The sequence below is a fragment of the Desmodus rotundus genome, chromosome 1 (assembly GCF_022682495.2).
Source record: "Desmodus rotundus isolate HL8 chromosome 1, HLdesRot8A.1, whole genome shotgun sequence".
Taxonomy (NCBI): domain Eukaryota; kingdom Metazoa; phylum Chordata; class Mammalia; order Chiroptera; family Phyllostomidae; genus Desmodus; species Desmodus rotundus.
This window is the reverse complement of record NC_071387.1, coordinates 80,156,333-80,171,839: the sequence shown is the minus strand read 5'-3', so window position 1 is coordinate 80,171,839 and position 15,507 is coordinate 80,156,333. Positions and strand designations below refer to the sequence as shown.

The window sequence follows — 15,507 nt, the reverse complement described above, 5'->3', positions numbered from 1 at the left end:
AGTTATATGTGCCATCTTGTATTTGTCACACCGAGTAACCCAGGTACAGCATGCAAGGGTATTCCACAAGGGTGTGAATATCAGGAAGCGGGGGTCGTTGGAGACCAACTTGGAAGCTGGCTACCTCAGAGAGGCCTTTGTTTCCTTCTTCCTCTCCTTCAGCAAATCACTGAGTCCTTCTGATTATTCTTCTGCAGTGTTTCTAAGATATGACCTCATTTCAAATGTGATTGTTTTTCTGAAAAGAGGCATAGATGCTGATGGAAGAAGTCTTGGGGACTGCATACTTAAGGGCACAGGTGGAACACGTCTTAATATGTTAGCATGTCCTCCAACCCAACCTTATAGGGAGATGGAGAGCAAACCTCTTGGCAAACCAATATTTTGAGGAGGATTTGTTCCTTGGTTAGAGAGGGGGATACCTCTAACACCATAGTCACCATAGGGAAATGAGATGTTGAGCACAACAGCAAGAGAATGAAGATGTATTTTTTTAAATCTTTATTCTATTTTTTTCTATTACCACTTAGTCCCCTTATACACCCCTCCCCCAGCAGTCACCACACTGTTGTCCATGACCATGAGTCCTTTTTTCTTCTTGCTCAATCACTCCATCCCTTACAACCCCCAAAGCTATCATCCTGCTCTCCATCTATGAGTCTGTCACCATTTTCCTTGTTCAGTTTGTTCATTAGATTCCACATATGAGTGAAATTATATGATATTTGTCTTTCTCTGACTAGCTTAGTTCACTTAGCATAATGTTCTCCAGGTCCATCCATACTGTCACAAGGGTAAAGTTTTCTTCTTTTTTGTGGTCAAGTAATATTCCATTGTGTAAATATCCCATAGTTGTTTCATCCACTCATCTACTGCTGGACACTTGGGCTGCTTTCATGTCTTGGTGATTGCAAATAACGCTGCAGTGAACACAGGGGTCCTTATGTTCTTTTGAATTAGTGGTTTGGGTTCCTTTGGATATATTTCCAGAAGTGGGATCACTGGGTCAAAAGGCAGATCCATTTTTAATTTTTTGAGATATCTTCATACTGCTTTCCACAGTGGCTGCACCAGTCTGCATTCCCACCAACAGTGCAAAAGGGTTTCCCTTTCTCCACATCCTTGACAGCACTTGTTTGTTGACTATTGATGATAGTCATTCTGACAGGTGTGAGATGGTATCTCATTGTGGTTTTAATTTGCATTTCTCCAATGATTAGTGATGTTGAGCATCTTTTCAAATGTCTATTGGCCCTCTGTATGTCCTCCTTGGAGAAGTGTCTATTCAAGTCCTTTGTCCATTTTTTAATTGGGTTGTTTGTTTTTGTTGTTGTTGAGTTTTGTAAGTACTTTATAAATTTTGGATGTTAACCCCTTATCACATGTATCAGTGTACATGTTCTCCCATTCAGTAGGTTGTATTTTTATTTTGTTGATGATTTCTTTGCCGTGCAAAAATTTTTAGTTTGATGTAGTCCCATTTGCTTTTTTTAAATTTTGTTTCCCTTGCCTGGGGAGATATATCTGATAAAATACTGCTACAAGGTAAGTCCAAGATTTTGCTGCTTATGTTTTCTTCTAGGATTTTTATGGTTTCAGGTCTAACATTTAAGTCTTTGATCTATTTTGAATTTATTCTTGTGTGTGGTATAAGAAGGTGGGCTAGTTTCATTTTTCTACATGTATCTGTGCAATTTTCCCAACTCCAATTATTAAATAAACTATCTTTAGCTCATTGTATGTGCTTGCTTCCTCTGTCAAATATTGACTATAAAGATGTGGGTTTATTTCTAGACTCTGTTCTGTTCCATCTGTGTGTCTGTTTTTAGGCCAGTACCAGGCTATTTTGATTACTATGGCGTTGTAGTATAGTTTGATATTAAGTAGTGTGATTCCTCCAACTTTGTCCTTCTTTTTGAGGATTGCTGTTGCTATGTGGGATCTGTTGTAGTTCCATATAAATTTTTGAAATATTTGTTCTAGTTCTGTGAAATAGGTCAGCGGAATCTTGATAGGAATTGTGTTGAAATCTGTAGATTGCTTTGGGTGGTATGGACCTTTTAATGATGTTAATTCTTGCTATCCGTAAACATGGTATGTGCTTCCACTTATTTGTATCTTCTTCAATTTCTTTCTTTAGTGTCTTATAATTTTCCTAGTATAGGTCTGTTACACCCTTGCTTAGGTTTATTCCTAGGTAGTTTATTCCTTTTGAAGCAATTGTGAATGGGATTATTTTCTTAATTTCCCTTTCTATTAGTTCGTTATTGGCATATAAAAGTGCAACTGGTTTCTGGATATTAATTTTATATCCTGCTAGTTTGATGAATTTATTTATCAGTTCTAGTAGTTTCTTGGTGGAATCTTTGGGGTTCTCTGTATACACTATCATGCCATCTGCAAATAAATACAGTTTTACTTCTTCCCTCCAATTTGGATACCTTTTATTTCTTCTTCTTCTCTGGTTGTTGTGGCTGTGACTTCCAGTGCTATGTTGAATAAGAAAGGTGAGAGCAGACATCCCTGTCTCGTTCCCGATCTTAATGGAAATACTTGTAGTTTTTGCCCATTGAGTATGATGCTGATAGTGGATTTGTCACATATAACCTTTATTATGTTTAAGTATGTTCTCTCTATTCCCACTTTGCTGATAGTTTTTTATCATAAATGGGTGCTAGAATTTATTAAAAGTTTTTTGCATCTATTGATATGATCATGTGGTTTTTATCCTTCATTTTGTTTGTGTGGTATATCACATTCGTTGATTTGTGAATGTTTTGCCAACCTTGCATTCCCAGAATAAATCCCACTTGATCATGGTATATGATCTTTTTGATGCATTGCTGTATTTGGTTTGCTAATATTTTGTTGAGGATTTTAGCATCTTATGTTCATCAGGGCTATTGGAATGTATGTATGTATGTATGTATGTATGTATTTCTCCTTCCTTTTCTTTTCTTTTCCTTCTTTTCTTTCTTTCTTCTCCTGTTCCCTCCTTCCCTCCCTTCCTTCCTTCCTCTTTATCTCATTTTGGAATTCAGTTAATGCTGGCCTTGTAAAATGAGTTTGGGAGCCTTCTCTCATCTTGAATTTTATGAAATAGTTTGAGGAGAGGTGTTAGTTCTTCTCAGAATGTTTGGTGAAATTCACCTGTGAAGCCATCTGATCCAGGAATTATTTTGGAGGGGGGAGTTTTTTTTTTTTTATTACTGCTTCAGTTTCACTAGGTGTAATGTGTCTGTTCAGATTTAGCTTTGGAAGATTGTATGTTTCTAGGAGTTTATCCATTTCATCCAGGTTGTCCAATTTGTTGGCATATGTTCATAATGTTTTCTTACAATCCTTTGTATTTCTTTGGTTTCAGTTGTTGTTTCTTCTCTCTCATTTCTGATTTTCTTCATTTGGGTCCTGTCTCCTTTTTACTTGATGAGTCTGGTTAAAGGTTTGTCAATTTCTTTATCTTTTCAAAGAACTAGCTCTTGGATTCATTGATCTTTTGCATCTTTTTTAGATTCTATTTCATTTATTTCTGCTCTGATCAATTTTATTTCCTTCCTTCTACTCACTGTGAACTTTGTTTTATCTTTTCAAGTTCCTTTAAGTGTAAAGTTAGATTGTTTATTTGAGCTTTTTCTTGTTTTTTGAGAGTGCAGATACTTTTAGACTTGGCCTGAGCACCCTCGGACTTAAGACTGTCATATAGGACAGCTCCCCCTTTGCCTGATGCAGAGAAAATCTTAAGGGGATCTGTAGGCAGATACCTGCCATTTCCCTGTAAACATCATAAATAAGTTTAACTCCACAAGTATACTTAAATTAGAAATGGCTTCCTAGAGCTCTTGAACTGAGAAAAATTGTAGGGTCCATTCTGCCTCGTTGAGAAGGAAAGCCTTAATCCCAAGGACTGCCATTTTCAGAGGAAACAAGAGTTATGCCTGCCATATGTCCACTGGGAGTACACTCTGTTTCCACTGACAACATTCACTTTTCCTTTTTTAGGACCCTTCTCTAAGATGAGCTTTTGGAAAAAACAAAACAAAACAAAACACTTAATGAATAGAATTACCAGAACTAGGCATGCTTGACTGGATCTAGCTGGGTTATTTGAGCTTTATAGCATACCTCCTACCACATACTCACCACCACTTGCCCTACTTGGGAGAAGCCAGTTCTGGCAGGCTTCCTTGTTATGTTCTTAAACAGCCTGAGGCTGGACAGTTAACTAAGTTTCATTGAAACTCATGGGAGATTATGTATCTTCCATGAAAATTTGTGTGTAGACTTGGAATACAGTATCATAGATTTATGGACCAGAACAGACAATAGAGGTCACTAACCTGTATCCCATCCCCTTTTTACATGTGACTCAGAGAGGTCAAGGGACTTTCCTATTGCCCTTTAATAAGTTGTCAACATAGGCAGGACTAAAGTCTTTTGAATTTCTGATCTTTCCCTGCCCCATGCAAACCTACGAGTTATCATGTACACTTCTAGGAAGGTAGACTGCACCTGCCTATCTGCCCTAAGGTCTGTTTTCTGCTCTTATTGTGATCTCTGAATGACCAGGCATCTCATTACCTAGGCTCCCTTGTCTTCTGTTTCCTGGTACATTTGATAAACGGAGGAGAGGCACTGATGGAAAAATTTGAGAGCAGGAGTTGGCAAGTAACAGTATTTGTTTTCCCCTCCCTTCTTCCTTTGTCATCTCTAACCATGACTGAGCCCCTTCTGGTCTCAATACCTATTGGACAATCCCCATTGTGACTCTGGTCTCTGCTGGATCATCCAGTAACATCAGCTTCTTCAACAGAAGGAGTCACAGCCACTTACTGCTGTGGTTAATCTCTGGGTTGCCTCACTGTGCCCTGTTTGGCTTCTCAGCTCTTCTAGCACTTATATAATCAATTCCTATATTAAATTATCTCTGTTTGTTAAGACCTAGGCTGTTTTCTCTTTTCCTTCCTGGACCCTGACTGATAGAGTCGGACCATCATTCTGTGTGTTCTTGCTCATTGTAGGGATGCAATAAAGGTTTGATCATAGTGATGTTAACCAAGCTGATTAAGACTATATCATATTTGCTATAACGTTTTTATTAAATTTATTGGAGATACATTGGTTCATAGGGTCACATAGGTTTCAGGTGTATATTTCTGTGATACATGATTTGTATGTTGCATTGTGTGGCCACCACCCAAAGGCAAATCATCGTCTGCCACAATGTATTTGACCCCCTTTACCTTTTACTACCTCTCCCACCCCATTCCCTCTGTTTACCACCATGCTGTTGTCTGCCTGTGTCTGAGTTTCAGTTTTATAGCCCACATAGGAGTGAAATCATATAGTTCTTAGTTTTCTTTGACTGATTTATTTTGCTTAGCATAATATTCTCAAGATCCGTCCATGTTGTCACAAATGGCTATTTCCTCTTTTCTTATGGCTGAGTAGTATTCCAGTGTGTATATGTACCACATCTTCTCTATCCAATCCTCTACTGAAGGACACTTTGGTTGTCTCCATGTCTTGGCCACTGTGAATAATGCTGCATGAACATAGAGGTGCATATATCTTTGTGAATAAATTGAGTTTTTGAATTTTTCAGGTAGACACCCAGAAGAAGGATTTCTGGGACATATAGTAAGTCTTTTTGTAATTTTTTGAGGAACCACCAGACTGTTTTCCATAGTGGCTGTACCAGTTTGTATTCCCACCAGCAGTGAATGAGGGTTCCTTTTTCTTAACCTCTCCAAAAGTTGTCATTACCTGTCTTGTTGATAATAGCCATTCAAATAGGTGTGAGGTGGTATCTCATTGTAGTTTTGATTTGATTTTCCCTAATAGCTAGTGAAGTTGAACACCTTTTCATGTATATGTTGGCCATTTGTACATCTTCTTGGGAGAGGTGTCTGTTCATGTCCTCTGCCCATTTTTATTTGGACTGTTTGTTTGGTGTTGAGTTGTATGAGTTATTTATACATTATGATTATTAACCCCTTGTCAGAGTGGTTGTTAGCAAATATCTTCTCCCACTTGGTTGGTTGCCTTTTTATTTTGTTGTTGGTTTCTTTTGCTGTGGCAGAAGCTTTTTAGTTTGACATGGTCCCATTCATTTATTTTTGCCTTTATTTCCCTTGCCTTTGGGGGTCAAATTCATAAAATGTTCTCTATGACCGAAGTCCATAAGTTTAGTACTTATGTTTTCTTCTGAGTAATATATTGTTTCAGGTCTTATATTTAGGTCTTTGATCCATTGGTAATTGATTTTTATACCAGGGGACAAATAATAATCTAGTTTCATCCTTTTGCAAGTGGCTTTCCAAGTCTCCCAGCACCATTTATTGAAGAGGTTTTCTTTTCTCTATTGGGTGTTTTTGGCTCCTTTGTCAAAATTATTATTTGCCTGTATGCCTGTGGTTTTATTTCTGGGCTCTCAGTTCTATTTCATTGGCCTCTGTGTCTGTTTTTCTGCCAATGAATATTGTAGCTCTGTAATATAATTTGAAGTCAGGTATTGTGATACCTCTGGCTTCATTCTTTTTTCTGGATTGCTTTGGTTATTTGTGGTCTTTTTGTGGTTCCATACAAATCTGACACTTGTTTTTGCTCTGTTTCTTTCAAAAATGACATTGGAATTTTGATAGGGATTGCATTAAATCTGCATATTGCTTTGGCTAATATGGCCATTTTAACTATGTTGACTCTTCCAATCCATTAATGTGGAATATCTTTCCATTTCATTGTGCCTTTTTCAATCTTTTAATAATGCTTTGTAGTTTTCAGTGTATAGGTCCTTCACATCCTTTGTTAAATTTATTCTTAGGTATTGTATTTTATTCTTTAGGTTGCAATTGCAAAAGGAATTTTTTTTCCATTTTTTTCTAGAGTTCCATTGTTATTATATAGGAAATCAGTGGATTTTTGTACCTTGATTTGGTGTCCTACAACTTTACTGTATTTGTTTATTGTTTCTAAAAGTTTTTTGGTGGAGTCTTTAGGGTTTTCTATGTACAAAATCATGCCATCTGCAAAAAGCTACACTTTTACTTTTTCCTTCCCACTTTGGATGCTCTTATTTCTTTCTCTTGCCTGATTCCTTTAGCTAGGATTTCCAGAACTTTTGAATAAGAGTGATGAGAGTGGGCACCCTTGTGTTGTTCCTGATTTTTGAGGAAAAGCATTCAGGTTTTCACCATTGAGTATGATATTGGCCTTTGTTATGTTGAGGTACTTTCCTTCTATACCCATTTTATTGAGTGTTTAATTATAAAGGGATGTTGTATCTTATCAAGTGTTTTTTCTATATCTTCTATAAGATCATATGTGTTCATATTTTGTTTTGTTAATGTGGTGTATTACATTGATCAATTTGTATATGTTGAACCATCCTTGTGCCCCTGGAATGAACCCCACTTGATTGTGGTGGTTTTTTTTAATGCATTATTGTATTCAATTTGCTAGTATTTTGTTTAGGACTTTTGTATCTATATTCATCAGAGATACTGGTCTGTAGTTTTCTTTTCTAGTGTTAATCCTTGCCAAGTTTTGGTATCAGGGTTACATTGGCCTCATAAAATGTGTTAGGAAGTATTGCCTTTTCAATTTTTTTTTGGATGATTTTGAGAAGGGTAGGTACCAAGTCTTCTTTGAATGTTTGGTAGAATTCACTGATGAAGCCATCTGGTCCTGGACTTTTATTTTTTGGGATATTTTTGATGGTTGTTTGTTATCATTTTTGAAAAGCAAACAGTGGAAACATTTCCTAAGACACTTTCCTGATGTCAGTTTTGTGGCTTCTACACTGTGGTGTCAAAAGAATGTATTCCTTTGATCTCAGCAACCTTTTCCACCTCTATCATGGAGGAGATTTTTGTTGGTATGCATGGGTTCGTAGTTTTTAATCGTAACAGAATGAGCCCTAATGTCATGCTGTTGGTTTCCTACACCTGCTTTGGTAACAGCTACACTTGGCCTTCAGGAGCCTGGTTGTTGTGACCTGTAATCCTGTTTATATACCAACCCCTGTTCTTGGCTTCCACACAAGAATTCCCACAAGGGTTCTATTGGAGATGGTGGTTTCCAAGATTGGGGTATCTGCCTGCTGGCATTGGATTTGAGACCACCAGCTTGTTTTTCCAAACATTAATATCTCAATGATCTCCAAGTATATTTTCTGTTCCAGAATATATTCCAAGTTTTGTAAGAATATCTCCAAAGCTTTTTTCTTTTAAATGCATAAGGGCCTAAGAGGAGGAGGGGCAAGGGTAATATAAATTTTAACTTAGCAGACTAGTGCTTAAAACTTCAACCAAAAAATACTTTTCCCTTAAAAAAACACCTCTCTTTACATATTTAGGTAATTTATTTGGGAGGAATTACCACTTAGGCAACCCTTGGCAGTTTCAGTTCAAGAAGCTTTGAAACCAGTCATCTACAAAGGCTTAAATGTTTTCTCTTTGAAAGCTCCATTTAACCTTCTCCACCATGGTGGTGAGAAAAATGACGACTTATTTTAAAGATTTTCTCCCTTTGTTTCCTTCTCTTTCTTTTGCAGACCATGTGTTTATACTATGGGATCTCCCATAAACAACAGGGCCCTTTTTCCATGCCAGGAGCCACCCGTTGCCATGTCAACATGGCAGGCCACAGTCCGAGCAGCTGCGTCTTTTGTTGTTTTAATGAGTGGGGAAAATTCTGCCAAGCCAACACAGCTCCGGAAAGGTACTGTACATGTGTTCTGTGCTTCTTTATGTATGACACGCATGGTGGACCCAGGAACCCAATACGCAGTGTTTTTTGCAGCTTTAAAGAGCTCCTTTATTAGTTGGGTTAGAATGAACATACTGAAAACATCCTGCCATAGAAAACAGCAGGGAGGATGAGGAGCTTTTAGGAGCCTGGGCATGGCATGTGGGGCTCTTCATGCCAGATTTAATAAGTCCTAGATTATTTCAGCAGCTGCTTTGACCTGGTGGTTTGTGGGCCATCAGTGGGTGGTCTTGGTTAGGACTTTCTGGGCAGGCAAGTGTGTCATGGAAACACTGTTACAGCTGAGTTGTCTGTGGTTCTGTCATGGAGCCCGCACAAGGTTATTCATTATACTGAGTGATAGTGCTCCTGTTGGCCGGCCCACTAGAGCTCCTGGGAAAGCATCTGTTCCAAACACTGTTTGTCCATGGGATTCTGAACCAAAGGATCAATAAAAAAGATGAAAGGCAAGTGCTAATGTGTCCTCAAGGTTTTGTGTGGGACTTACTTGCTTATTGCAATAATTAACTCTCTCAGTTGAGAGCCTGAGCATGTTGATGCCAAGTGAAATTTTTGTGATTGTAGTATTTCTTCATTTAAAATATGGTGTCTCCTGTCACATACTTATAAAAACTTAAAATTTTACAGAAGATTTAAAGTAATGAAATAATTTTAGAGAAAATGGTTGCTAACATTTCGTTGCATTTCCCTTCAATATTTCAAACTTGTATAGTATATATTATCATTTCAAAATTGTAGTCATAGCAAAGAACAGTTTTTTTACTTATGATGCATCTTGAATGTTTTCCAGATCATTAAGTATTTTTCAAAACTATGATTTTAACATCTGCATAATATTTTATTGTATGAATATATCATATTTTAACATTTTTGTATTAGACATTTTTATTGTTTCCAGGTTTTTTCCTACTATGAATAAAGTTACATTAAATTTCTGAGGAAACATTTAGTATAAAACTAGAATTATTGAGTCAAAGTTTTCAGGATGTGTAAGGCTGTTGGTACATATCCCAAGTTGTTTCCCAGAAAGGTTGTACCAATTTACTGTTGTACCAATAACACATTTTTTTATACCCATTAGTAGTTATAAGGGCCCCCGTTTCCCAGGAATTTCACCCATTTGATAGTCAAGAAAAGGACTATCTTGAACCTGGATTATTTTGATTATCAATGAGATTTTACATGTCCTTATATGTTTCTTAACCATTTTCATTTCTTATCTCTTCACTTCCTTTTCTTTTCAAATTTTATTTATTTATTTTTAGAGAGAGGGGAAGAAAGGGAGAAAGAGAGGGAGAGAGACATCAGTGTGTGGTTGCCTCTCACATGTGCCCTAGTGGGAACCTGTCCTGCAACCCAGGGATGTGTCCTAGACTGGGAATTGAACCAGTGACCCTTTGGTTTGCCACACCAGCCAGGGCTGTTCATTTCCTTTGCCCATTTTTACACTGAGGCTTTAGCGAGGTTTTTCTAAAGTTGGTTTTGCCTTTTACTTTGATTGGATCTTTTAAAAAAAATAGGAATTAATCTTATAATATTTGTGAGAAGTATTTTTCCCAGTTTTTAGTATGCCTTTCAATTTAATATGTTTCTGATCTATTGGAGATTTTCATTTTTATTTAGTCAAATCTGTCAAATTACTCTTAGAAAGTCTTTCCTTATTTGATCTGAGATTCATGTTTTGTTTTAATATTTTTATTTAATTAAAAAATTTTCATTGAATCTTTGTAATCTGTATCAGAATTGTGAAATGAGGACTACATTTTTTTTTTCCAAATGGGAAACCAGTTGCTCCAAGATCATTCATTGAGTCTTTTCTGATTTGTGATATTTCCTTTATCATAAACTAGATTTACACACATACTAGTCTTCAAGGAGTATTTAGTTGATTCTCAAAGTAAAAACAAAACAAATAATACATTTAAAATATTTAATTTTAATATAGGTCACATTTATGTGGTTCATGTACAAATGAACAACAGGACAAAAAATTGCAATAAAGTCTCCTTTTTTACTCCTAATTCCCAGCTACTCAATAATCCTTCCCCCAAGGTAACCAAAGTCTCCAATTTCCTTTGTATAATGTATATTTTTCCTCTTTTGTTACACAGGTCATAGCATGCTGTAAATATTTTTATATTGTACCTCACCCTTTAGAATAAATTTGTCTTACAGATAATTTCATATCTAAATATAAAGAGCTTTCTCATTATTTTTATGGCTATAGAATATTCCATAAATGGGTCTTTTACAATTTAGTGAACCAGTAGCTCTGGACTTTACTGTGTCAAATAAGGGATCTAATGGGCATTTACTTCTAGCATCTTCCTGCATCCACTTTCCCTCGTTTTAATTAATACAGTTTGGGGTTTAGGACTCATATTATCATTATATTTTGTTTTTTATTATATCTTCTCTTCTAGGAATTACAATTATTGTTTTACATCTTCATCTAGTTTCAAATCATATTTGCAATAAGTAATTAGACTATCTTTATTGTTGAGCTTTTAAGTATGAATCATCTCTCAGTCACCTGGGAAGTGGTTTCAATACTTTTTTCCTAGAAGCGTGGATGTGTGGTATGTTTTATGAGCCCTCACATATTTAGGTTGGCTTTTTTGTTGCATTCACTTATGAAAAATCCTTGACTAGGTATAAAACTCTTAGGACTTCTTTTCTCCCTTAAACAACTATAAACATTTTCATTATTGTTTCTTCCCTAGCAGTTTTTAGGAGAAATCTGAAATCAGTTTTTTAAAAAAATTCTTTGGAAGTCTGATTTTCCTGACTAAAGGCTCATAGAACTGTTTTAATTTATGTAATTCACTTTTCTAGAAAGAAGCTAGATGTGGGTACCATTGCTTTTATTCAACTTTATTAAAGTGTAATTTACATGTAGTAAAATGCATACAGTTTAAACCTTGTTCAATAAAGTTTGACGAATACACATATTGAATTAATCAGCACCCCTATGAAGATGTAGAACATTTCCTTTACCCTAGGACGCCCCTTGTGCCTTTGCCATCTCTACTTAAGTCATTCCTCCCTGACCCCACTTCTGTCAACTCCTGTTCCAGTTTCCATATTTATAGATTAGTTTTGCCTCTGCTAAAGATTCCCATAAATGGAGTCATTCCATGTGTACTTTTTTGTGTCTGGCTCCTTTTGCTCAGCAAGTTTGTGAGATACATCCATATTGTTGTGGGTGTCACTAGTTTATTATTTTTTAAAATTGGTAAATAGTAATCCATTAATGTGAATAAACCACAGTTCGTTTATCCTCTTACCTGTTGACAGACATTTGAATTGTTTTTAGACATTATGATAAATAATGCTGTGAACATTCCTGTGCAAGTCTTTTTGAGGATATGTAGGTTTTCGTTTCTCTTGGGTAAATACCTAAGAGTGGAATTGCTGGATCATATAAGTTTATGTTAAGCTTGTAAGTATCTTCCAAACTACTTCCAAAGTGATTATAGTCAGCAATATATGAGAGTTCCATTGTTGTGCATCCTTGCAAACACTGGTGTTGTCAAATCTTTCAATTTTAGCCTTCCAACAGGGTATAAAATACTATCTTGTTGTGGTTTTAATTTGCATTTGTCTGATGACTAATGATGGTGAGGAACTTTTCATATTTACTGTTCATTCTTATATCTTCCTTTGAAAAGCATCTCTTAAATCATTTGCCCATTTATTTAATGTTGGGTTTTTGGTTGTTTTATTATCAGGTTGTAAGAATGCTTTGTATATTCTAGGTATAAGCCTTTTATCAGATACATATATTGCAAATATATTCTCCCAGCCTTGCCCTTTCATTTTTTATTCACACTCTATACCACTGATTTTCAAGAAACATTTTGTTCTTTACTAATTCCATTATAGATTTAAATTGTTATTTAAGTTTCTTTACAATCTTTCTTATCTTTTTGATCTATTTCTTTGTTATCTCTTGAACTTACTGTTATATTGTTTCAGTCTGTTGTCTTCTCATACTTTTTACTATTTTTTCGTAGAAGTTATATGTTCTTGTATCATAATGGGAATGCCAGTTTCCTAAACTGGTTTTGGTTTCTATAGTAAATTAATTGCTGAGGCTGTTCTTCCTCTAAGTCCTTAGGATGATATTTTCTTTTACCTTATTTTTCTTCCCCATAGTGCTCATGGCTTTCTTGCTGGTATATACCAACAGACAGGGTGAAGTCTATGAATTTCCTTTGCTCCATTGACTGTCCACATGTGTCCTGCCTCAAACCCACTCTGTTCAACAGTTGAGAGGTTATTGATGCACACAGCTTCTTTAACCAGGCTTTGGTGCCTTGCTGGCAGCTTTCTAATAAAGTTCTGCTGGATTCATACAGGCTCTTTCTCTACCCTTTCTCCTTGGTTCCCTGACATGCTGACATGGATTGAGTACGTGAAACACTGCAATGTCAAGCACACTCTGATACCTGGACACCCAGCCTCCATTGCTGTCTGTAGAGGTTTACTTGTGGTGACTACACCTTTCACGATACCGTGTGGCTCTCCCTACCTTGACCTCACCATGCCTGCATACTTTCTAATTCATGGTTTGGCCCTGCAGTTCAGAAGTAAAGACTTGTGCTTAGTGGTGTTTCTCAAACTTGAGCATTATTTTTCATTTTTAGAAGGAAAAAATATATATATATCTCATGGTTTACCAGTGTTGACTGAAATTCTTTGTTATTAGAATGACATTTTAAAACTATAAATGTTAAGAATAGATATAAACTCTGTATGTTTATAACACTTAGATATCTATAAAGCCAAAATAAAATTATAACTTAAGCACAGACCAAACAATTAAATCAGTAAAATTGAAGTGAACAATTTAAATTTAATCTGAAGATTAATATTTGGTTGAAATGTAATTTCCCCTCATAATGTGAATGTGTTGTTCCCAGCTCCATGAAGGTTATCTGGAGATTGCTTTGTTTGAGCCACATGATGATCTTTTTCTATACCACTCTCCTTCCATATGCTGGAAAGCTTTGGCTTACATGGCATGCTGTGATGTCATTTAGCCCGTACTCATAAAGAGCATCATCCTTATGTTCTTTTCTCATTGTCTCTGAATAATTAAAGCAGTGCTGCATGTCCCTGTGTTGTCATACGTACTAATGCACGTAGGAACTCTGAGATGGTTTGGCAGTACTTGGTTATACCTGGATGATGCAATCGACTGGCCAAATCCAACCCACTCACTGCCTGTTTTTGGAAATAACATTTTATTGGAACATGGGGCCCTTGTCTATGGCTACTTTGGTGCTGCAATGGCAGAGCTGGAGTTGAACTAAACACCATATGGCCTGCGAAGCCTAAAATATTTACTAACTGGCCCTTTACAGAACAAAGCCTTCTGACCCCTTCAATTATCTGTCAGTTGTCTATCTATTTGAAGATAATCATAAAAATTAAAACAAGAATTGACTTTAAAATTTTTGTGGAAAATTTTCATACCTCCAGGAATATATCTGTGGACCTTTTTTCAGAATTGTCAATTCATCACAGAGTTAAAGTATATGCTAACTGGGAATTTCTTATGTTCATACCACTTACACCTGAAATGCTATCTCACAGCGGACTTTACCAACTCAAACTGAGGGAGCATTGACAAAGAGCAAGAACTCTCTACCTAATGCTGCTGTTCCTCCTGTGGCCCACGGCTGGGCAACCAGGAAAGAGAACTGACAAAGCTCTCTGCCGGTTCCAAACTGGTTATTCGGAGCAAGGAATAATGTCTCTGTCTCTGCACTCCTTGGAAGAAAATTGGTATGTGGATACAAAATGATACTACTTCCTTTCTAAGTCATGTTTTCTTGATTAGTAGATTGGTCTCATAGGACATCCTCTCTTTCACACAATGCCCTTTAAAATGATGAGCTATCTGTGAAATACGAGTGGCAAGACCTGGCCCTCAACTCAGTTTCCATCACAGTGCCACATCAACCTGATTAGCACATTTGCCAGGCATCAGCTGATTTCCTGAAAGAAGCAAAGCACCTGGGAGCAGCATAATGTAAATGAGGCAGATAACAGGGACAGAAGTGACAGCAGCCCATGGACAAAGGATGGAAATCAGAAGGTGGGCCTCTGAGTCCTAGTTGCTTGAGGGAAATCACTCGTCCTGGCTGTTTTGTAGAAAAGAAGGATAACTGTAGCCTGATGACCATCATAAGAATTTTTTTAAAAATATATTTATTGATTATGCTATTACAGTTGTCCCATTTTCCCCCCCTTCACTCCACTCCATCCTGCCCACCCCCTCACTCCCACATTCCCCCCCTATAGTTCATGTCCATGGGTCATACTTACATGTTCTTTGGCTTCTACATTTTCTATACTATTCTTACCCTCCCCCTGTCTATTTTCTACCTACCATTTGTGCTACTTACTCTCTTTACCTTTCCCCCCTCTCTCCCTTCCACTCCCCTGTTGATAACCCTTCATGTGATCTCCATTTCTGTGGTTCTGTTCCTGTTCTAGTTGTTTGCTTTTGTTTTTGTTTTAGGTGTGGTTGTTAATAACTGTGAGTTTGCTGTCATTTTTACTCTCAGATAAGGTCAAGTTAAAGGAGTTCATCATCACCAAGCCCTTATTATGAAATATTAAAGGGGTTTATCTAAGAAAAAGAAGATAAAAACATCCTAAGAATTTTATTAGCTGAGAAGCCACTGTCCTTTTTCTCAAGAGACCTAAATCAAGGCCATAGATTTCGAT

At 36.6% G+C, this 15,507-nt stretch overlaps 1 protein-coding gene across 8 annotated transcripts in view; it reads left to right on the top strand.

The window, feature by feature from the left end:
* The window catches only part of AOPEP (aminopeptidase O (putative)), a 437,655-nt gene that overhangs the window by 79,024 nt on the left and 343,124 nt on the right, over positions 1-15,507 (top strand). For all 8 annotated transcript variants that reach the window (XM_071221641.1, XM_024558404.4, XM_053925241.2 and 5 more), the window contains one exon: positions 8,552-8,718. In XM_071221641.1, coding sequence (XP_071077742.1) covers positions 8,552-8,718 — 167 coding nt within the window. The remainder of the gene's footprint in view (positions 1-8,551; positions 8,719-15,507) is intronic.